General features: G+C 34.8%; 1 protein-coding gene across 1 annotated transcript in view; it reads left to right on the top strand.

Annotated features, from left to right (window-relative positions):
- Nucleotides 1-19,552, top strand: part of LOC132718199 (chromatin assembly factor 1 subunit A-A-like) — a 29,032-nt gene extending 9,480 nt beyond the window's left edge. The window contains exons 2-16 of the mRNA XM_060701841.1: nucleotides 2,452-2,517; nucleotides 3,090-3,679; nucleotides 4,163-4,336; nucleotides 4,622-4,825; nucleotides 6,499-6,575; nucleotides 7,040-7,142; nucleotides 7,617-7,694; nucleotides 8,264-8,395; nucleotides 8,816-8,892; nucleotides 10,453-10,630; nucleotides 11,133-11,210; nucleotides 11,517-11,624; nucleotides 13,670-13,840; nucleotides 16,152-16,284; nucleotides 16,892-19,552. Of these exons, the coding sequence (XP_060557824.1) occupies nucleotides 2,452-2,517; nucleotides 3,090-3,679; nucleotides 4,163-4,336; nucleotides 4,622-4,825; nucleotides 6,499-6,575; nucleotides 7,040-7,142; nucleotides 7,617-7,694; nucleotides 8,264-8,395; nucleotides 8,816-8,892; nucleotides 10,453-10,630; nucleotides 11,133-11,210; nucleotides 11,517-11,624; nucleotides 13,670-13,840; nucleotides 16,152-16,284; nucleotides 16,892-17,997 (3,275 nt within the window). The 3' untranslated portion in view covers nucleotides 17,998-19,552. The remainder of the gene's footprint in view (nucleotides 1-2,451; nucleotides 2,518-3,089; nucleotides 3,680-4,162; nucleotides 4,337-4,621; nucleotides 4,826-6,498; nucleotides 6,576-7,039; nucleotides 7,143-7,616; nucleotides 7,695-8,263; nucleotides 8,396-8,815; nucleotides 8,893-10,452; nucleotides 10,631-11,132; nucleotides 11,211-11,516; nucleotides 11,625-13,669; nucleotides 13,841-16,151; nucleotides 16,285-16,891) is intronic.
- Nucleotides 19,553-23,004: the final 3,452 nt, after the last annotated feature.

Genomic DNA, 23,004 nt, shown 5'->3' with positions numbered 1-23,004 from the left:
TATATAGTTGAATAATAAATAGTTTAAGTTATAACATAGTTGTTTTTATGCTTATGATTTGTTATTTTATTTGCATGAAAGACAATACAGTGTGTCTCGGCTAACCGTATGTGACTCAAGTACGGCTAAAACCTTTGGCTAGCCGTACGGGCCCATACGGCTAGCCACTTCCTCTCATAAAAGTGAAAAATAAGAATATTGCACTGCAAAATAAATTAAACTTTGAAATATTGTGCAATACTGTTTTGAAGCTGCAATTTAAGAAATTTTTATGCCCCCACAGAGTGGGAGCATATAGCGTTGCACTTGTCCGTCCGTCCATCACGCCGTACTCACAGGAGAGTAATTATGTGGCTAGAAGGACAATAGGTAACTGTTCTTTCTCTTTGATGTCATTCATTCCGTAATGCTTTTATGTGGCTATTTTCTTTTGTGTGGCTAAAAAGAACAATAGAGTAGCCACATAATTACTCTCCTGTTAGAACTTCCGTCCGTCTGTCCGTACGTCCCGAAATCTTGTGAACGCAACTCCTCTTAAACCGGATGGCAGATTTTGCTTAAACTTTCAGGGATGAACAACCTTAATATGTAGATGGTAGTAAAGGAAGGAATTTTCGCTGCGACCAAATTTAACAGAATTATGACCCTTTGTTGATTTTTTCACTATGTACTATGTAGAAATTTTGTGAACGCAACTCCTCTTAAACCAGATGGCAGATTATGCTTAAACTTCCAGGGATGAACAACCTTAATATGTAGATGGCAGTAAAGGAAGGAATTTTCGCTGCAACCAAATTTAAAAGAATTATGGCCCTTTGTTGATTTTTTCACTATATACCATATAGAAATTTTGTGAACGCAACTTCTCTTAAACTGGATGGCAGATTTTGCTTAAACTTTCAAGGATGAACAACCTTAATGTGTAAATGATAGTAAAGGATGGAATTTTTGCTGCGACCAAATTTAACAGAATTATGGCCCTTTGTTAATTTTTATGCCCCCACAATGTGGGAGCATATAGCGTTGCACTTGTCCGTCCGTCAGTCCGTCTGTACGTCCCGAAATCTTGTGAACGCAACTCCTCTTAAACCGGAGGGCAGATTTTGCTTAAACTTACAGGGATGAACAACCTTAATGTGTAGATGGTAGTTAAGGAAGGAATTTTCGCTGCGACCAAATTTAACAGAATTATGGCCCTTTGTTGATTTTTTCACTAGATACTATGTAGAAATTTTGTGAACGCAACTCCTCTTAAACCGGATGGCAGATTTTGCTAAAACTTACAGGGATGAACAACCTTCAGGTGTAGATGGTAGTAAAGGAAGGAATTTTTGCTGCGACCAAATTTAACAGAATTATGGCCCTTTGTTGATTTTTTCACTATATACTATGTAGAAATTTTGTGAATGCAACTCCTCTTAAACCGGATGGCAGATTTTGCTTAAACTTCCAGGGATGAACAACCCTAATGTGTAGATGGTAGTAAAGAAAGGAATTTTTGCTGCAACGAAATTTAACAGAATTATGGCCCTTTTTTGATTTTTTCATTATATACTATGTAGAAATTTTGTGAACGCAACTCCTCTTAAACCGGATGGCAGATTTTGCTTAAACTTTCAGGGATTAACAACCTTAATGTGTAGATGGTGGTAAAGGAAGGAATTTTTGCTGCGACCAAATTTAACAGAATTATGGCCCTTTGTTGATTTTTAGTTTTCAACTTATGGCACATGTAGTCCAAAAAATATTTGACCTAGAGTCATAAGATTGACAGAACAGTGGCGTGTGGGGGCATCCGTGTCCTATGGACACATTTCTAGTTTCACTATATACCATATAGAAATTTTGTGAACGCAACTTTATGGCCCTTTGTTGATTTTTTCACTATATACCATATATATGTTGTCAGTGGGGGTAGGGCTGGGGCACCATGGCATGTTTTACAAACTGCTTTTTTCCTCATTTTCATTGAAAGTAAATTTTGCTGGTGGAATTTTATATTGGCGCGACAGGTTTTCAACCTTAACCAAGTTTATATTTGCATTGCATAATGTTATATGTTTAATGAAATTAATGTTTAGTATTGTTTTAAGAAAAATAAACATGTTTTCAGAACTATTGTTCATGTTTTTATGGGTGTCTTGATAACAAAAGATTCGTGGTTTGATTTGTGAATCGCAAGTGCTGAGTCATGGATCAGATCAGATCGTCACTTATCCGACAATCCACAGCCCTAGTGGGGGCATCCGTGTCCTTTGGACACAGTTCTAGTTCATTATGAAACCGGCATTTCAGTTGTTGAGCTGGTGATTTTGATATTGTGAAGGGTGTTTTTTTGGCCTCTTCCCTTAGCCCTATAATATTGTGTGGGAGGGGAAGCCCTGTCTAAGATCTACTTTAAGTGTATGTGCATTTTACAATGGTCAGTACAGATGTACACTTATGTTTCAGACGTGGGTGAAGTGACTATAATGGAGACAGAGGATAATTGTCCACCATCAAAGAAATTGAAACAAGGTTTGTTGCTAGGTCTAATGTTATGTTTTAGATGAAGACTTAACTGTTGAAGATTGAATGTAGGTGCTTTAATTCGCATGATACACAGACTTATATAACAGCAATTAGACTTGAGAAATTTAATCTGAATTGAACTTAATATAAAGATAACAAAATCTTAAGCTGTTAACTCTGGAATAATAATAATAAATAATAACATACATGGGGGATCCTAGGTTTTCCACAATCAGCACAGTGGTAAAGTAAGTTCTGGCTTTTACCTTGATGTAGCTTCAATATGGAAATATGCTACAAAGGGTCTATGTGCCAGCCAAGTGATTTGAGTCACTGACTAAGAATCACTCTGCTGTAGGTTTGATTATTGCCAGATTTTTTCCTGTGAGCTATCCAGTGAGCTTATAAGAGATTAGTGATTCTTCTTATGCCTGGAGTATTACGAAATCTTTGTCCAGTAAAACTGGAAATGTTGAGTTTTTTTTTTTTTTAAACTTAACCCAAATTTTAAAGAAGTTATTCAGGCATTTTAAATGTTTTCTTTGCATTGATGTCCTCTTTACATCTTTTTCTTTTAGGTCGTCTTCCCTTTAAGCCCCTAGAACATTCTGGTCAAAAGTTGCAAGGAAACACTCCCCCAGGAAGTAAAAAACGGAAACTTTCAGATAACGAATCTCCAAGTGCAAAGCAGTTGAAAACCAGTGCTCAGCCTAGTACAGTTAGACACCAGATCACTGATGGTGACCCGGAAGTCAGCAGTAGTTCTGAGGCAGATCTTATTGCTGATAGTCTTAAGACAAGAAAACTGAACACTTTGGATAAATTCTTTAAGCCTAAGCCATACACTCAAGATCAGGAAGAAATTAGTTCAACAAATGACTGTATAGAGATAGATCTAACTGAGGAAGCAGTGGCTGACAAAGATGATCAAGTAGATGATAATAATAAAGTTAAAGCTGCTGCTGATGAGTCAGCCAAAGGAGAAGAGATGGAAGAAAAGACTGAAAAGTTGGCAGAAGAAGAGACAAGTCAGTCTGAAGAAGATAAAGAAAACCTGTCTGCAAGTGATGGGGATGATATGGATAGTTCTTTTATTGCCAATACTTCTGTGTGTGAAGATGCTCTTAAAACACCTGGTAAAGACAAGCTGTCTGAGTCTGTACTCAAGGTAAAGTTTTAAGTAATAATTTATACATTTAAACTATTATCATACAATTTTTCTCACAGGCTGGGGAAGCAGCCCTGCCCTTAATTCTTTGGGGAAAAAATACTGTATATTTGCAAAACAGGAAGAAAAAATTTGATGCAAATTATTTTGGGGGAAAATTGCGATTTTAAAGAAATTTTCTTTTGGCAAGCAGCCCTATAATGGCCCCTGCTATAGAAGAAAAAAAGTCCTGGTTTGTAATTATATATGTTTTTCTTTGTGCTTACGAGGGTTAAGTTAAGGATGTGTCCGCTTGAGAGGTGTATTGGTATGTTATTTGATTGTTATTTTATAGTTTAGGGGGAATATTCTCATTCCATGTTAATTAACTTGTTTTTAAGCCTGAAAGGTGTAAACATGTAATTAGGAGGCATGTTATATGCTGTTGCTTGTATTCTAATTGATGAAAACTTTACCAATGTATTAAATTTTTTTAATCTTTAGACTCCTAAGACAAGTACAAGTTCAAGAAAAGTGACCACACCATCACAAGTTGGTACACCTTCACAAATTGGTACACCGTCTCAGGCTGTCACACCATCCCAAGTCGGTACACCATCCCAAAGTTCACAAAGTGATAGTAATACACCAATCTCTGGCAAGAAAAGGACCTCTGTAGTAAGTTTACATCTAAGTTAGAAGGGTTAGGTTGTGCTACTTTTATAATTCTTATCTAATCATTATATAAAAGAATTTTTATGCTTCATCTTTGATTGTTAAAAAGTGTTATAAAAAAAGAATGACTGATTTAATAGTGTGACATCATGTTATTTCTCTATTCCATATTCCCTTATCTGACACCTGTATTTTACAAGAAGGAACATTCTGTATTTTGACTTAATAGTAGGTTCTCTGCTTTGTTAAAAAACAAAACAAAAAAACATAGTGGCATTTTGTTTACAGCTATCTGAGAGTAAGAAAAAGGAACGCGAATTGCAGAGACAAAAGATTAAAGAAGAGAAGGAAAAACAGAGAGAAGAACAAAGATTGCAAAGGGAAAAGGAAAAAGAGGAAAAGAAGAAAGAACTGTTGGAGAAGAAACGACTCAAAGAGGAACAGAAAGAGAAAGAGAGATTGGAAAGGGAACGCATGAAACAAGAGGAAAAGGTAAAAATCTGCATTCTGGTTTCTTTTCTTTATTCTTGACCACACTAACCATCTTTAATGGACTTGTCCATCTTACATTCTGGACTAATTCATTCCTCATGTTTAAAGAAAATTTCAAAATAGTATTGACTGAATTGCAAAGTTCAGACCATGAAAGTTGGCTTGGATTTGTTGGCTGATCATGGTCAGCATTGGTCACATGGGTAGAATCAGTAGCCGCAAGCCGGCTGAGAGTTCTATTGTTTTGACCATAATAAAAGTTTGTTATTATACCCCCAAAAACGAAGTTTGTGGGGGTATATAGGAGTCACCCGGCGGTTGGTTGGTCGGTCGGTCCAGACGTCCGTTGCATTTTCCTTGTCCGGAGCATAACTTGAAAACTAATGGTTGGAATTCAATATAACTACATACAATGGTTAAGCACATTGAGAGGAAGTGCAGTGCACAAGAACCATAACTCTATCTTGACTAATTACAGAGTTATTGCCCTTTGTTACTTTTCCTTGTCCGGGGCATAACTTGAAAACTACTGGTTGGAACTAAAAACAACTTCATACAATTGTCAAACACAATAAGGGGAAGTGCAGTGCACAAGAACCATAACTCAAGTAATTACAGAGTTATTGCCCTTTGTTACTTTTCCATTGCTTTCTTTTGTCCGGACCATAACTTGAAGACTAATTCTTGGAATTCATTATAACTTCATACAATGGTCAAGCACATTGAGAGGAAGTGCAGTGCACAAGAACCATAACTCTATCTTGACTAATTACAGAGTTATTGCCCTTTGTTACTTTTCCTTGTCCAGAACATGACATGCAAACTACTGGTTGGAATTCATAACAACTTCATACAATGATCAAGCACAATAAGGGGAAGTGCAGTGCACAAGAACCATAACTCCATCTTGACTAATTACAGAGTTATTGCCCTTTGTTACTTTTCCTTTTCCAGAGAATAACTTGAAAACTACTGTTTGGAATTCAATACAACTTCATACAGTTGTCAAGGACATTAAAAGGAAGTGCAGTGCACAAGAGCCATAACTCCATTTTGACAAAATACTGAGTTACTGCCCTTTGATACTTTTCCTTGTCCGGAGCAAAACATACTGGTTGGAATTCAAAACAACTTCATACAATGGTCAAGCACAATAAGAGGAAGTGCAGTGCACAAGAACTCCATCTTCAGTATTTATAGAGTTATTGCCCTTTGTTCCTTTTCTTTGTCTTTCTGGACTTATTACAGAGTAATTCAATAAAACTTCATCAATGGCCAACCACATTGAAAGGAAATGCAACATACAAGAACCACAACTATCTTTAATTGCCACAACCATAACTCTATATTTCAATTCTTTTACAAGGTATTCTGTTACTAGTAACATCTTCATTTTTGAAGCAGTCTTGTGGGGGTATTAATCACATTTAGTGATAGTTCTAGTTGAAATTTAAAAGAAAGGTGTAGGAAATTGAATATATGATTATTGAAGACTAGATTCTTTTAAATTTGATTAATATTGATAAGATTATCATTTAAATATTCCATTGTTGATAGGATGACCATGCAATATTGATAAGAATTTGTCTTACTGTTGAATAGAAAATAACAGTTTGAATAATGCTTTGGTTCTTTACAGATATTAAATGTTTGCAAATTTGTTAATTGTATAGGATAAGAAAGAAAAGGAAAGATTAGAGAAACTGAAACAGAAGGAAGAAGAGAAAAAACAAAAGGATAAAGAAAATGAGTAAGGACCTTTTAAGTTTAATGAATGCTAGGGGCAATGCTGATCTGAGCATATCACAATGATAGAGCGAGGAAAAAATCTCTTGCAATCTGACCAGAACTATTCTTGTTGGCTTCTAAATTATTGTAACATTTCTATATTGAGTTCTGTTAATTGATAAATGAATCGTTCTAAACTCTGCTGAAAGCAAGACAAGTCTGTTCCGCAAGCTAAATGTTTGAAACACTAATTATTCATGTTATTTTTATGCATGATTATTTAAAAATGTCAATTCATTGCAAATAGACCACCATTTGATTTAGGGGAAAATCACTTGTAGAATTATTTTCTGTCTTCTTATTAAATGTATAATTTAAACTATATTCAATCACTTTTCACTTGAAATATTGGCATCTCCATTGAAGATTGTTTTTTACTTTGTAAAAAGTGATATGCTTTTAAAATGGTATATATGTATCACTCAGGGTCAAGTTGGAAGAGAAGAGAAAAAAGGAGGAAGAGAGAAAACAAAAGGAAGAGGAGAGGAAGCAAAAAGAAGAAGAAAAGAGAAAAGAAGAGGAAGAAAAGGTTAGACTCCATATTTGTTACACATTCTGATGAATATTTTTATTTGACAGATCTGGTTGACGGGAAAGGGGCCTTAGGGTGTGGTGTATTATTCTGGAAAACAGAGTGAGCGAATGATCTGAAATTTCGCACACACGTTGTTGGTCTAGACCTACATCGAATTGAATACTAGTCTCAAAAAATTATTTCCAGTCCTGTCATGCTAAAAAACTCAGTGGAAATTGTTTAAACCTGTTATATTCAGGTACCTGCTTTAGCCAGAGATAATACATGAATGGGTTTTCAACAAGTTCCCGCTGAAATAAAAAAATGATAGGAAATTTTAAAAAACCCAACACACATGGAAGTCGAGATATTCAAAATAGAATAGATAATTATTTTTTGCAAGAAATCAGAAGGTAAGATAAAACTTTTTGTGACAAAATATTATAAATCCAGTGTTCTCTATATGTGGCAGATTTGTTTCTATTGTAGCAAAAGAAAGAGGAGAAAAAGAAGGAAATGTTCAAAGGATTTTTCATCAAGAAGGATCCAGTTGTCTCCCCTCCTAAGGTTTGTGTACTATTATTTTATGTTTAACCGTACTGTGATACTGTTTAATTATCTATTGAGGCATTAACTATGCTTAGATTCTTTCTTCCCTAAAAGAAACCCAGCTGTCCTTTAAATGTGTGATGAATTTTAAGTAGACTGTCAGTTTAAGCTTGGCAGAGTGGTTTAAATACCAAAATTGTTTAAGGAGTGCTGACTATGTGTGTTCAAACCCAACCAGGGCCATATTGGTTTCATTGTGCAAGAATCTAAACTAATTGCTCAGTACTAATTGGTTCAAGGAAGGGATTCAAGATTGTGTCTATTATCTCGCAAGTTCCTACACAAGCAAAAATAAATTTGGTTTAGACTAAGCCATCATTTGATCTCAAATATGTTTTCTTATATGACACAACTGCTCTTTAATCAAGGAAGCTGAATTGAATTAATCTAGGTAGATGTTAAGTAAGTCTTCAAGAAGTACAAAGTTTTTTTTTGCTATTCAAAGACCTTTTAAAGTTTTGTTTGTACAGGAGGTTTTCGCACTTGTAAACATGATATATTGTAAACTGGTGTATCTCATTTTTCAGCCAAAAGAGAGCAAAAATGGATTATTTATGCCGTTTGAGTTAAAATTGAATATGAAACTAGCACCTGAACGACGAGCTCTACCACTGTTATCTGATGCTAAAGACAACTTTGATGAAGAGTTTGATAAACAGGTATTAGTACCAAATTACCCTTTAATTTGTGTAACAGACTTGTCATATTTTCAATTTACCGATTGGCTTAATGTTGATTGTGATTATGGTGGAAGATAAAAAATAATTTATCCTAACTTTATATTAGTCTACAACTCTTTTTGTGCAGAAAACTGCTTCTTAAAATGTGTCCTCGAGGGGCTTGTGTAATGTATTCGGGGAGAATTGCATGAGTGTTGAATAATGCTTTAATACTGACTTTATTTTGTAAATGTCATTGCACCCTGAAAACAAAACTTTTTTTAAAATCTTAGAACATTTTCTGTCAAGTTTAATTTTCATAAATATTTTGGCTCATCTGGAGGCATGACTATATACCTATTGCACTTTTATTAAATTGACTGCATAGTGTTATGATAAAGTTATATTGATTGATTACAGGAATGTGATACATTATACTTAAAAGAAATCAAGTCTCCCTCCTATAAACCTGGTAATTGTGGAAAGACTTGGCCAAGGTAAGAACATATACTTAACATCTACATTCTCGGGCATGCAAAGTTTGCCCTGAAAAAGAAAAGCATCTTGTTTTTAAAGCATATCTGATTGAAAAATCCTCATTCTTTTTTATACTGCCAAAAATTCATTATGGTTCGACCATAAAAGAAGATATACTGTTCCCTGAAGTCAGTCACTAAAGTTAAAAATCTATTTTCTTTAAGTACTAAGCGTACACCTTTACATACACAGGGTTTTACATCTCTTTGAAATTTTAGGGGTCCAGTGGATGCACAGCCTAGAAAAGTAGGGGTCCAGGTCTGAATTTTAGGGGTCCAAAATTATATTCACTATAAAAGACTATGAAGACCTCTCTCTATTTTGCTTAAAATCATTTATTTACCCTGTGAGAAATATGCATGTATATTGTACTGTTTTCATAAGAAGTATATGATTTCAATATCTTTTATCACTAGGTTTTTTTATAGCCCTTTACAATAATATCAATGCTATTTCCAAGGCTTATAAGTCTTTGTGTGGCTGGAATGTCAAGTTTTAGTAGCATATTTTGTTATTGATAAGGTGATTACACCAACAGACTGAAAATTTGCATTGATCTATTTGTAAATATTTTAGCTGAACTAGTGAACACACAATAGATATCTTTACAGACCAGTCAGCTAAATATGTTGCGTTTTTAAAAATATCATATAACAAAAGGCCGACGAAACCGCTTTTGCACCTCCTCATAAGTTAAGTTCGCCGAAACCATTATATTTATAACACCAATGATAATAACATACCCAGTGACTTAATTTCTTTAACACTGTGAAAGTTTGCAAAAAGCACTGCTTTTTCATTATTGCTGTTCATGTACAAAATACATTCGCCGAACTGGTAGATCGACATTAAATACGCTAGCCAATAGTAATTGCTTGTTATAAATAGTCCGTCTAAATATAGCAACAGAAAAACCAAAAACAGCTACCTAAAATAGATTTTACGGTAAACGTCATCAGATACTGTAGCTTGCACGATAAACGTCATTAGTTTCTGCAGCGGGCATTTGCAAAGAGCAAGCGCAGTAGATTTCAATTATGTTAAACTTCCGAAATAAACAAATGCAAGCATTTTCTGCATGCTGTATTAGATTTAAATGGAATTTTGTGAGCTTCGAGAAGAAAGAGATAAAATCATGTCGGGTCAGAAACAATAATTTCTATTGTCTAGGATTATTTTTGTGCGTACACTTGGACGCAATTGGATATATGCGTACATGTCAAAATTTATGCGTATAGGGACGCAGAATTCTGCGTCCCGTAAAACCCTGCATACAAATCTTTACAAATGCTTACATGTTTTCCAGTGGAAAGTACTGGTTTTGATGATATTTTTGAATTCAAAACTTGAAAAAAACCTTTAAAAAAACCACACACACAAAATTGACAAATTTCAAAATATATATATATTTTTAAATATAAGCAAAGGATGCAGGTGAGCAATTAATGAGCCATACAGGCATTCTTGTTTTGATACTGTTTAGCTTTATATTATAGTTGATATATCAATATTAATGACAGGGAACTGGATGAAGATAATGATGTAGAACTGTTATCACACGAGAAAGAAACCATAGAGAAAGTAACCCACCATGTCAAGTTTCTGTATTTCCACGAAAACAACAGACCACCTTACTACGGAACATGGAGAAAACGTAGCAAAGTTCTATCAGGACGTAACCCTTTTAAACAAGATGAGGTAAATGGCACATCTCATGTCGGAACAAATTTGTTTAGTATTTAAGGATAAGCACATGAATTAAAAGTGCATAAAGCTGTGAGAAGACGTGTATGCCAATAACATAAGGCCAGGCCAACTTGTCCTGTATAAACCAACAAGACTCCTAACCTTTACCCAGCTGAAACGAGAATTGATTAACCTTTGTCACAAGTATAGAGCTGGGTCAGTCTGCGCATTTTGTAATTTTAAGAAGTAGAAACTTTGTGTTAGAATCACTTCTGGAATTGAATAATGCTCACTAGGTGTTTACTTGTCATTACATTAAATATTTGACAAAACATTTGTTACATCACTTGTAAAAGACATTTTTTTTTTTTTGAAAGACAGTTGAATTAGGCTTATCTTTCATATAAATAAATGAATGAATTTTTTTATCAATAAAAATTCTAGCTTCCTCAGATTGGTTTGCAGTGAGTTGTAATTTAACTGTACTTTATTAAAGGATCAATAATTGTTTCAGAAATTGTTTGACTACGAGGTTGATTCTGATGACGAGTGGGAAGAAGAAGAACCTGGAGAGTCGGTCTCTTCTGACGAGGTTTGTAACCACACTTTAAATAATAAATGCTTCATCAGTCAGATGTATAATGTTCGTCTTGAACAAGCATAATCTGTAAACTTGTAAAATTGAGCATTTTTTCAAATAATTCTTAATGACTTGGGTACACTTATAGAACTATTAAGGACTTTTGTCATGTGAATGATCTGGTATGTTTGTCTAGTAATTCTTGTATCCATGTTTGAAATGTTTAGTATAACTTGTTGGAATAAACTTAACCTTGAATCAGAATTTTTCAATAGAAATAAAGTTATATATACCAAACCTTACATGTTTATACAATAGGAGGAAGAAGAAGGTGAGAAGGTGGAAGATGAAGATCCTGATGCTGATGATTGGATGGTACCTCATGGTTATCTGTCTGATGGCGAGGGAGTAGAGGAAGATGATGAGGTAGGTAAAAGGGAGTTTTACATCTAGTGCTTTATGAAAGGTGGGGCTATACTTTTCGTCAGCATCTGTGTCTGTGCGTATCTTCTATATATTTCAACCAGATATGCACAGGGCAGGATTATCATTATTAACAGATTGGTGGTCCATATTGTTGGTTGAAATGTTGTTAAAATCAGCTGTATTTTTCAGCCTGTAGATAAAGATATCTCCCTAGACCCTCAGCAAAATTGGTTGTTTTAGTAAGAACATGTGTTCCCTCAGATAAAAAATGTTCTATTTTGCCTGGATTTTGTGATTTAATCATTTTTGGAAGAATTATGGCTTTTCCCCCACATTTGTCATATTAGCGGACAACCTAATTTTGTGACACTGTCCTGATATTTTTAGAACCATATCTTTATATAATATGATTCATACGATATATGTGGAAAAATTTGTAGTTGCTTGCATTGAAATATAAAAGTAGTAGAACATATAGAGGATATTTATTTGTTTGTGTGTAAGATGAAATTTTATTTCATCGATAGGGCTTTAAAAACAGTATTAGTGAGAGTACTGTTTTTAAAATTCACGAGATGAAATAAAATTACATCTTACACAACAAACAAACAAATTTTCTTTTTATTTTATGCTAAGAAACAAGTTTAAATGAAATTTCCTTAATATTAACGTTAATATTAAAATCTGTTTTCCCCATTGAGAGTCTCAAAAAAGTCGAATTTCTCATTAAATACAAGAAGTCTTGGGCTGAAAATAAGTTTGACAATCAACGTTAAATGGCGGGGATATTTTTTTTATTAAAAAAGTATGAATGATCGCTTGTTTTAATAATAAAAACAAACAATTCTAGTAGGAGAAAAAGTCCAACCATCCATCCATATTTCTGTTACTGCGAATTTATATTAGACCTGGCTTTGTTAAATGTAAGCGGCCGCCATTTTTAAAAGTTGTGTATTTCACTGGAGGAAAATAATTGTGTTTGATTCAGAGGGATATCATTTTGATTTGTTAGTCATACACCTTTTTAAAAGAAAGAAAACTTATTTGAGGATTGTAACAGACAATAAATAAGTGTTGACAGATGTGTAAACATTCAAAAAGCGGCTAGGAAATTGGAAAACTTGGAAAACTTGGAAGCCTTACGAACGCTGGGTTGTTTACTTATTCTTCGGGCTGATGGCTGTCATTGCTTTTCAAGTTTTCATAAAGCATACGGCAGTTATTGCTCGTAGGATACTTAAATATGCCCAAATGTCATCAAGAGCAGTTTTGCATGTGGAAGGAATGTATTTTTCAGACTGTAAAAATGAAACAAAAAAATTAGAGACGATATTTGGTGATTGGTAATTTGAATGAATAGAAGTAAGTTTTCTTCTTTTTATTACTTTTGACATTTAAGTTATTTATCAATTTCAGCTTTGCTTTTCTCTAAACAGCCTGACATTGTCAGAATTGTCAGCAAAAATAAAATTGAGGTACCACATGGGGAAAATCTTAAAAAAGTAGTTTCGTCATTGAAAAGTGTGAAATTATATTTTGATAATTTTCACTGTGAACTTATCAAATATAATTTTCATGGATAAATCAGTAATCCACTGAAAAGCATAAAAAATAAAATTCAGGAATAGTTGTTTGATACGTGCTAGCTATAAGATGACTGTAATACTAGTTCATGGAAATGATTGACTAAAAATACTTTGTAGTGATTCTACCCACTAATACAGTAAGTAAACACTGCTTGAAAAAAATATGAGCCGCGTCTCAACAAAACCAACATAATGGGTTTGCGACCAGCATGGATCCAGACCAGCCTGCGCATCCGCGCAGTGGATGCGCAGTCTGATCAGGATCCATGCTGTTCGCTGACCAACCCTATTACAAGAAGAGAAACTAATAGCGAACAGCATGGATCCTGATCAGACTGCGCGGATGCGCAGGCTGGTTTGGATCCATGCTGGTCGCAAACCCATTATGTTGATTTTGTCGTGACGCGGCTCATATATGTAAGTCTTCTTATACTTCTACTCTGTACTTTTATATACTAGGTTGATTCTGCTAGTAAACAAGATCTACAGAAGGTTCGACAGGCAGCATGGGAGAGTGAATTAAAACGTCAAGCGAAACCACTGAAAATGTTAGCTATTGGCTGTGCCTGGGAGAACGATGAGACTACAGCCATTGCCGCTCAACAACTACAAAAATTACTCCAGTTCAAGGTAATGTTGCTTGTCGTTTTTAGCTTGACTTATTGAAGAATAGGGAGAGCTATTGTACACACCCCATTATAGGTGTTGCTGTCACACATTGGTATAGTGTTTGCATGAAAGTTGGTATCTCCAAAACTCCTGAAGGAAATGAATTAAAACACACACTTGTTCTCTGTGATTATTTAACATGACTGGCACAGGTCCCATTACTCCGAGTTAACTTTTTAGCTCACCTGTCACAAAGTGACAGGGTGAGCTTTTGTGATCACTTTTTGTCCGGCGTCCGTAAACTTTTACTTTAAATGACATCTCCTCATTAACCACTCAGCCAATTTCATCCAAACTTCACAGGAATGTTCCTTTGGTGGTCACCTTTGAAAATTGTTCAAAGAATTTAATTCCATGCAGAACTCTGGTTGCCATGGCAACCAAAAGAAAAAACTTAAAATATATTCTTCTAAAAAACCCAAAGAGCTAGAGCTTAGATTTTTGGCATGAAACATCTTCTGGTGAGTGTCAACCAAGTTTGTTCAAATAAAAGCCCTTGGGTCAAAATTGGCCTCGCCCCAGGGGGTCATTGATTTTCCCTATATGCATATAGTAAAAACTTAAAAATTCTTCTTTTAAAGAACCAAAAGAGCTAGAGCTAAGATATTTAGCATAAAACATGTTCTAATGGATGTCTACCAAGTTTGTTCAAATAAAAGCCCTTGGGTCAAAATTGGCCCCGCCCCAGGGGGTCATTGATTTTCCCTATATACATATAGTAAAAACTTAAAAATCTTCTTTTAAAGAACCCAAAGAGCTAGAGCTAAGATATTTAGCATGAAACATCTTCTAATGGGTGTCTTCCAAGTTTGTTCAAATAAAAGCCCTTGGGTAAAAATTGGCCCGCACCAGGGGGTCATTGATTTTCCCTATATGCATATAGTAAAAACTTAAAAATTCTTCTTTTAAAGAACCAAAAGAGCTAGAGCTAAGATATTTAGCATGGAACATCTTCTAGTGGGTGTCTGCCAAGTTTGTTCAAATTAAAGCTCTGGGGTCAAAATTTGCCCCGCACCAGGGGGTCATTGATTTTCCCCATATGCATATAGTAAAAACTTAAAAATCTTCTTTTAAATAACCCAAAGAGCTAGAGCTTAGTAAGATATTTAGCATGAAACATGTTCTAATGGATGTCTACCAAGTTTGTTCAAATAAGATCCCTGGGGTCAAAATTGGCCCGGCTCAGGGGGTCATTGATTTTCCAAATTTCCTTATATGTGTATAAGAAAAACTTAAAAAATCTTTGGAAAAAACCAAATAGATAGAGTTTAGATATTAAGCATGAAAGATGTTCTAGTGAGTGTCTACAAAGTTTGTTCAAATAAAAGCCCTGGGGTCAAAATTGGCCCCACCCCAGAGGTCATTCATTTTCCCTATATGTGTAAAACTATAGCAACAATTAAAAAATCTTCTTTGAAAAAACTCAAATAGCTAGAGTTTAGATATTAAACAAGAAGCATCTTCTAGTGAGTGTCTTCAAAGTTTGTTCAAATAAAAGCCCTGGAATCAAAATTGGCCCCGCCCCAGGGGACATTAATTTTCCTTATATGAGTATAGCAAAAACTTAAAAATCTTCTTTGAAAAAACCTGAATAGCTAGAGTTTAGATATTAAGCATGAAACATTTTCTAGTAAGTGTCTACAAATATTGTTCAAATAAAAGCCCTGGGGTCAAAACTGGCCCTGCCCCAGGTGTGTCATTGTTTTTAACTATATGTGTAAAGAAAAAACTTAAAAAAATCTTCTTTTAAAAATCCCAACAAGCTAGACCTTAGATGTTTAGCATGAAACATTTTCTAATGGTTGTCTACCAAGTTTGTTCAAATAAAAGCCCCGGGGTTTAAACTGGCCCCGCTCCGGGGGCCTATGTACAGGTGAGCGACTTTAGGGCCATCATGGCCCTCTTGTTACAGAGTTATGCCCCTTTTGTTACTGTCATGCTCTGAGAAGAGTCGAGTGGATTGTTTCACAGACAGCTCTCATTTCTTAGTGGCAATTTAAACATAAAACTTTTGTGACTGCAGATAAAAGCTGAATTTTACTCAACATGCAAACATATATCTTGAGAAAATGCAAAAATGACTGTTTCATTGTTACTGATTGTCATAACTTTTCCTTTATCTGTTAACATTTTCTTAAAATTAGTGTCTGAGATGGTAAAGGTCACTTGTTTGTAAATAATTGACAGTTACCGGCTGCAAAGTTGCCAATTGATGTTGAGTATGTTTGAGCAAATGGAAGGCAAATAATCATTGTAAATTTTATAATTTTAGGCTGTGTGTCTTATGGAGGGACCTATAGGTACAACATTAACTGGGACAAGAGGCAGTGAAGTAGATAGTGCTGCATCTAAAGAGAAAGCCGATGATAAAAAGAACATTCAGAGGAAGTCTGTACCTGAGGAAGGTAATAAAAATAATCATTAATTCTCACCATTGCCATCAGTATAGGGCATGCCTAGCCTGAACTTTCATGCAATCTGATTAGGCTCTAAAATGATGGCTTACCAACTTAGAATTTTGATCTTGATATCCCAAAAAAACTGGTCAAAGTTTAAGAAATGGAAGCTGGACAAGTTATATAAAAAATTCAGAAGGTTTAAGATGAAAATATTTTCTCCAGATTTTATGTATCATATTTTTAGATGTCATTGTTTTATTATTCCACAACTTTCAATTAGGCAATTGTTATGAAAGTAATGGATAACAAATAAAATTTCATTGGCTTCTGCGGAGATGATTTTATTACATGTTTATTTGCTCAGTTATGTTAACAATCGAGTCACATTATTGTAAAAGTTACTGCCATGGATCCAATACTTTGTTAAAGGGAATAATCTAAATTGTACACTGAACTTTCTGGCCATCTTTCAATGATTTTCTGAAAATAAATTTGTATTTAATGGTTTTGATGACTGAGAACAGTAAAGTGTGTATAGATAAAAAAGAGAAAAGTGAACGAAGTGCATTAGCATACAAATGTCAAATAAAAGTGAATTTGCCTGTATTTTCAGCTATCCCAGACCTTATAAGACTTGTGCATGGAAACCCTACTGCATTAAAGAACTTATTTAAGGAGTTTCGAATGTTTTGGAGACGAAAAACCAACTCCTCCTCGGACGAAAAAGCTGATGATTCTACCCTCGATTCTTCTAAACTCGATATGAGTATTGAAATTGATGATAAAACAAAAAAATCAGACACCACTAAGTCTGAATTACCAGAAACTCCTAAATTGCTCAATGAAAGTAAGTCGGACTCGCTAGAGGAGTTTGCTTTTTCTAGACGTCAGCTAGAGCTTAAGATTACGAGTATGTGCATTTATGAGAAACGAGCAGAACATAAAAAGTTGTGTTGGTATGTGAAGGACGAGATACTGAAACAGTATGAAATGGAAGACATACAACTGCCTAATTCCTGGGAGTATGTATGTATAAAACCACCTAAGGCAGTAGAGAAGGTGCCGACTACCCCAAAACTGGATGAAATTAGTTCTGCTTCTACGCCAGGGCGGGCAACTCCAAACATTATGCAATTTGCACAGCCAATGTCACCATCCCAGATTCAAGCCCTTGGGCCAGCCCCTAAAGATCCAATAAAACCATCTGAGGCCACTGCCATGGAAGAGGAGTCAGAGGTTACTGTTGTAGCCATGAGCAAGCCTACTTTGCCAGCAGACCAAAGAAAAATAAAAGACATGTTTTCACCTGCCGCTAAAAAAACAAAAGGTAAAAAAGCAAAAAACAGCACTAGTCCATTGATAGCTAAGATATTAACCAGTCCAAAAATTGATATCCAAGCTAACGCAGGTAAGAAATCTTTGCCAGAGCCTGCAGCAAGTGTTAATAATATTGCTGTAAAGACGTCTGCTAGCCCGAAGCTGGGCTCTAAAGCATCAAGCAAACCAGAGCTAGTTTTACTCGAAACTGCATCGAAACAGTCACCTGACTCTTGTAAAGTCTCAACAACTCCGAACACAAAGAAAATAAATTCTAAGCTTCAATCAATGCTGTCCTCGCCAGAGTTGATGAAACCAAATTCATCAGAGAAGATGGACGAAAGTAAAGAGTCTGAAGCCAAAGAACAACCGATGGATGTTGATATAATAGTGCTCGATTAATTCTGTATGTCATACTTTTCAGATTCAAAATCATATTCGAATGTGATTTTTTTTTTAGAGAAAAATTATGACCAAAACTTACAATATAAAAAGGGAAGATTCGTGCTTTTTTTGTTTCGTTTTTTATTATTTTATGTACATTATTAGTGAATGAAATCAGTGACATAAGATATATTTATAAAAGGAAACATTTTAATGTTATTCGCATTGGAGTATATTTATCACAACATGATGTTTGACAGTTTCATTACACAGTCGTGTGATTATGGTGAAATGAAACATTGTTTCCAATGTAATGTATTATTTAAGCGTTTTATGTCAAGAAAATTTGTGTAATGATGTCAATTTTTATCAATGTAATGTAAATTATCCATACCAGTAACTAAGGAAACATAACGGTGGACTTATATTTCATTGGTAACAACCCTAAGTGATATAGTATTTATTTCTTTGGAAGGATATTATTATATATATAATATGCTTCTTTAAGTCAATACAGATTTTTCCTGTGAACATTGAAAGTGAAAAACATTCAAAATTTGTGTCATATTTAACAAAGCTGTGATCAATGTATACAAGAAAGTTTTATATAGAAGGAAGTTGACATTGAATTTTTAACTTGTTGATCTTTCTGTAGTATTATACTGTTCATCAGAGGTTATTGGTTGTTTCTGTCAAATTTTTATTGTTATAGTTTTTAGTTTGACTATTCACAGAGTACTTATGCATCACCCATTTGTCGGTGTCCCTGTGTTTAATTTTGAAGTGTAAGCTTCATAACTACTAAAGGGAATTGATTGAAACTTCACACACTTCTGTAATTATCTAACTCTGATTCATTTTTTTTTGTCCATATTTATGCCCCTTTTTCAACTTAGAAATTCTCTGTTTAAGATTTTGCGTGTAAGCTGATATCTTTATAACTACTGAAGGAAATGGATTGAAACTTCATACACATTTTCCCTGTGATTTTCTCACGTAATTGGCACAATTCCCATAACTCTAATTTCATGTATTTATATAGGTAAGCATTATCATACTCCAATGAAACAACCTTGTGACAACTCTTTTGAATTGTCGAGCATAGCTGTCCTCCGACAGCTCTTCTTGATAAAGAAATAAAAACCAATTTCGATCATGTAGTAATCTAGATTGTGTAGATATTCAAATGACATTGACTGTAATTAAATTGATTTTATAGAACTTTTCTGAGGGGAAACAACCCCTGCTATAGAAGGGAAAAAGCCCTGACAGAACAGTCCATTGTGTGAAGAAAGTTCTTCTCTACCTGAATTTATAGTATTAATTCAAAGGATTTTACTAATTTATCTGTGTAATAATGATGGAATGGTGCTTTCATAAACAGGGACATTAAAGTGATATTTTTTGCTAGTTAAGACTTACAATTTGTATACAGTTAAACTTTTGCATGCTGAAGAATCAATATTTATTCATTATCATGTTTCACTTGTTATAAAACAAAGTTAATACAAGACGATTCATTCTGATTGAAATATTTGTATTGTATAGTAAAACGTAGTATGAAAAAATGAAATTGTGTTCTCTTGTTTTCAATCCTGTAACAAACATATACAAATACATTGTACATATACAAAACACGTGTTTAAGAAATTAAAGTGGTCCATAAGAAGATTCCAAGTGCAGTGGCCTGATGGTTATGGTGTTTGTCTCTCAGCATCCAATTATTAAAACTATCAAGACAGTATAGATAATGATGGTGTCCTTAAGATTTTTCTCTTGTGACTTTCATCTTATCTTGAACTTGATTAACACCATTGACTTGAAATAGAAATTCAGTTTCTGCTCAATAACTCGAGTTTGCTTTGACCTATTGACACCAAACTTGGTGTATGATTAACTTATATCAAGAGGCAGCTTGGGATTGCTACCCAGATGTCTGTGATCAAGGTCACTGTTACTAAAAATAGAAATTCAGTTTCCGCTCAATAACTTGATTTTGCTTTGGCCTATTGACACCAAACTTGGTGTATGGATAGCTTTTATCAAGAGGCAGCTTGGGATTGCTATCCAGGTGTCTGTGATCAAGGTCAAGGTCACTGTTACTAAAAATAGCAATTCAGTTTCTGCTCAATAACTTGATTTTGCTTTGGCCTATTGACACCAAACTTGATGAATGGGTAGCTTATATCAAGAGGCAGCTTGGGATTGCTACCCAGGTGTCTGTGATCAAGGTTAATGTATTTAGTTTTCATGTTATAACTTGAGTTTGCTTTGACCTTTTGACACCAAACTTGCTGAGTGGCAGCTTTGGATTGCCACTTAGATATCTGGGAGCAAGTTCAAGGTCATTTGCTTACAATAGAATTTTCAGCTTCTACTCAATAACTTCAGTGCACTTTGACCTATTGATTGCTTTCACATCAAAACTTGGTCGTTGAAAACCTAGTTTTCGTCGCATTGCGGCGCTTCTTGTTTTACTTGAAAAATGTTATTTTTTACTATAACTTCTTCAGTTTTAAAGGTATCTACCTCAAATTTCAAATACTTATTCCTTATCATCAATTACATCTTATGTGACAAGGTTCATAACTCTAGTTCTAATATTGCAAGAATTATCTCTCCATAAACTTAGATTTTTTTACTTGAAAAATGTTATTTTTTACTATAACTTCTTCAGTTTTAAAGGTATCTACCTCAAACTTCAAATACTTATTCCTTATCAGACAAGGTTCATAACTCTTGAAACAATATTTTCAGATTTATCTCTCTTTGAACTTAGAATTTTCTTTGAGAGATATTATAACAGGTATCTACTTCAAACTTCAAATATATACCGTATTTCTTATCATTACACACATGTGACAAGGTTCGTAACTCTAGCTTGACTATTTCCAGAATTATTCCCCCTTGAACTTGGAATTTATGTTTACAAATGTTATTTTTATGTCCCCCTTCAAAGAAGTGGGGGTATATTGCTTTGCATTTGTCTGTCCGTCGGTCTGTAGACCAAATGGTTTCCGAGTGATAACTAAAGAACACTTAGGCCTAGGAACTTCAAACTTGGTATGATGATTGTTCATGACCAGTAGATGACCCCTATTGATTTTGGGGTCAAAGGTCAAGATCAAATTGACCTTGTAGGTAAATAACTTGACAACCCATGGGCTGTTGGCCCTCAAACTTGGTAGGTGCATTGGACTTGACCTGTAGATTACCCCTATTGATTTTGGGGTCAAGGGGTCAAAGATCAAGGTTGCCTTGACCTTGTAGTTAAAAAAGTTTCCTATCTAACTTGACAAGCTATGGGCTTTTGGGCCTTAAATTTTGAAGGTGCATTGGTCTTGGCCAGTAGATGACCCCTAATGATTTTGGGGTCAGGGAATCAAAGGTCAAGGTTGCATTGACCTTGTATTTTCAAAATGGTTTTCTATCAATAACTGGACAACCCATGGACCCTTGACCTTCAAGCTTTACAGATGCGTTGCTTTTGGTCAGAAGATGACCTCAATAGATTTTTTGGTGTTAAGGGGTCAGAGGTCAAGGTCACATTGACCTTTTAGGTAAAAACGGTTTCCGATCAATAACTTGACAACCCATGGGCTGTTGGCCCTCAAACTTGGTAGCATGCATTGGACTTGACCTGTAGATTACCCCTATTGATTTTGGGGTCAAGGGCACAGGTGCATTGGTCTTGGCCAGTAGATAACCCCTATTGATTTAGGGTCAAAGGTCAATGTCATATTGACCTTGTATGTAAAGACTGTTTCTGACCAATAACTCAACAACTCAAGTTGCCTTGGTTGATATTTTTATATTAAACTAAAAATCCTTTTGGTATACACATTTCAAGGTCTTATGTAATATAACAACTTGGCTGTCATTAATGAGGCCTACATGATTCATAAAATTTATGCATATATTATTTGGTAAGATTTGAAATAACTTTGTCATAAAATTGCTGCACACAACCTTTGTGGTCATAACCAGTAATTAACCCTCATTGATTTTTTGGTACCTAGGTCAAAAGTCAGTCATAATAAACTGATCACATGACTAATTGGCTGTCGATAGGGGGCATACATGTTTTACAAACATATCTTGTTTTACTATAACTTAATACATAATTGAGCCGCGTCACGACACAACCAACATAGTGCGTTTGCAACCAGCATGGATCCAGACCAGTCTAGGCATCCAGGATACATGCTGTTCACTATCAGTTTCTCTACTTGTAATAAAGTTGGTAAGCGAACAGCATGGATCCTGATCAGACTGTGCAGATGCTGGTCGCAAACGCACTATGTTGGTTTTGTCATGATGCGGCTCAATTATTATACATAATTGATTTTTCTTTCATGGTTTTTTCTTCCTTACTGCGTCTAGTATTTTATTAGTCGAGGTTCGATGTCTCCTGTGACAGCTCTTGTTACAATAAACTGTTCCAAATTCGAAGTAATACAAGCCATTTATACAAACCAATGATTTTTTTTCAAAACAACCTGTGGCTTTCTGAAGGGAAAATATAGCACTATAAATTAGAAAATCTAAATCAAATTCTTACAAAGAATGGAATTTACCTACATTTTATAAAAAAAAATTCAATTCAGTTTTACATGCATGGTGCAAGCAGAGACTATTTATAGCCAAATAAATTTATCAAGAAGCTGATAAGTCACCTGCTGTTCAGTCATGGTTCTGGTGAAGAATGTGTACAGAGCATTTTAGGGGAAAATATACCTATTTTTGGCTAGGGGAAACGGCGTTTATTTGGCTGTAAAATACAGGGAAAAAAATCACTTCAAAAACCTTGTGAGTAATTTTCTTGTTTTGTCAAGATACAATGATCTTTGTATGTTCATCTGCATTCCACATCAGATTTGAAATATAGGGGTTGCTTGTTTCTGTGTGACAACTGATCTCAAGACATTCAGTCTTACCCCTCACCTCCGATTCAGAAATCATGTGGTTGCTTGCGGAAAAATTGGTAATAACTTGTTTGTTATACAGGAAAGCTAGAGAGGTGGT

Source organism: Ruditapes philippinarum, unplaced genomic scaffold (genome assembly GCF_026571515.1).
Source record: "Ruditapes philippinarum isolate M1 unplaced genomic scaffold, ASM2657151v2 ctg143_1_1_1_1, whole genome shotgun sequence".
Lineage (NCBI taxonomy): Eukaryota > Metazoa > Mollusca > Bivalvia > Venerida > Veneridae > Ruditapes > Ruditapes philippinarum.
Note: the sequence above shows the minus strand (reverse complement) of the source record. Positions and strands in the feature narration are given on the sequence as shown.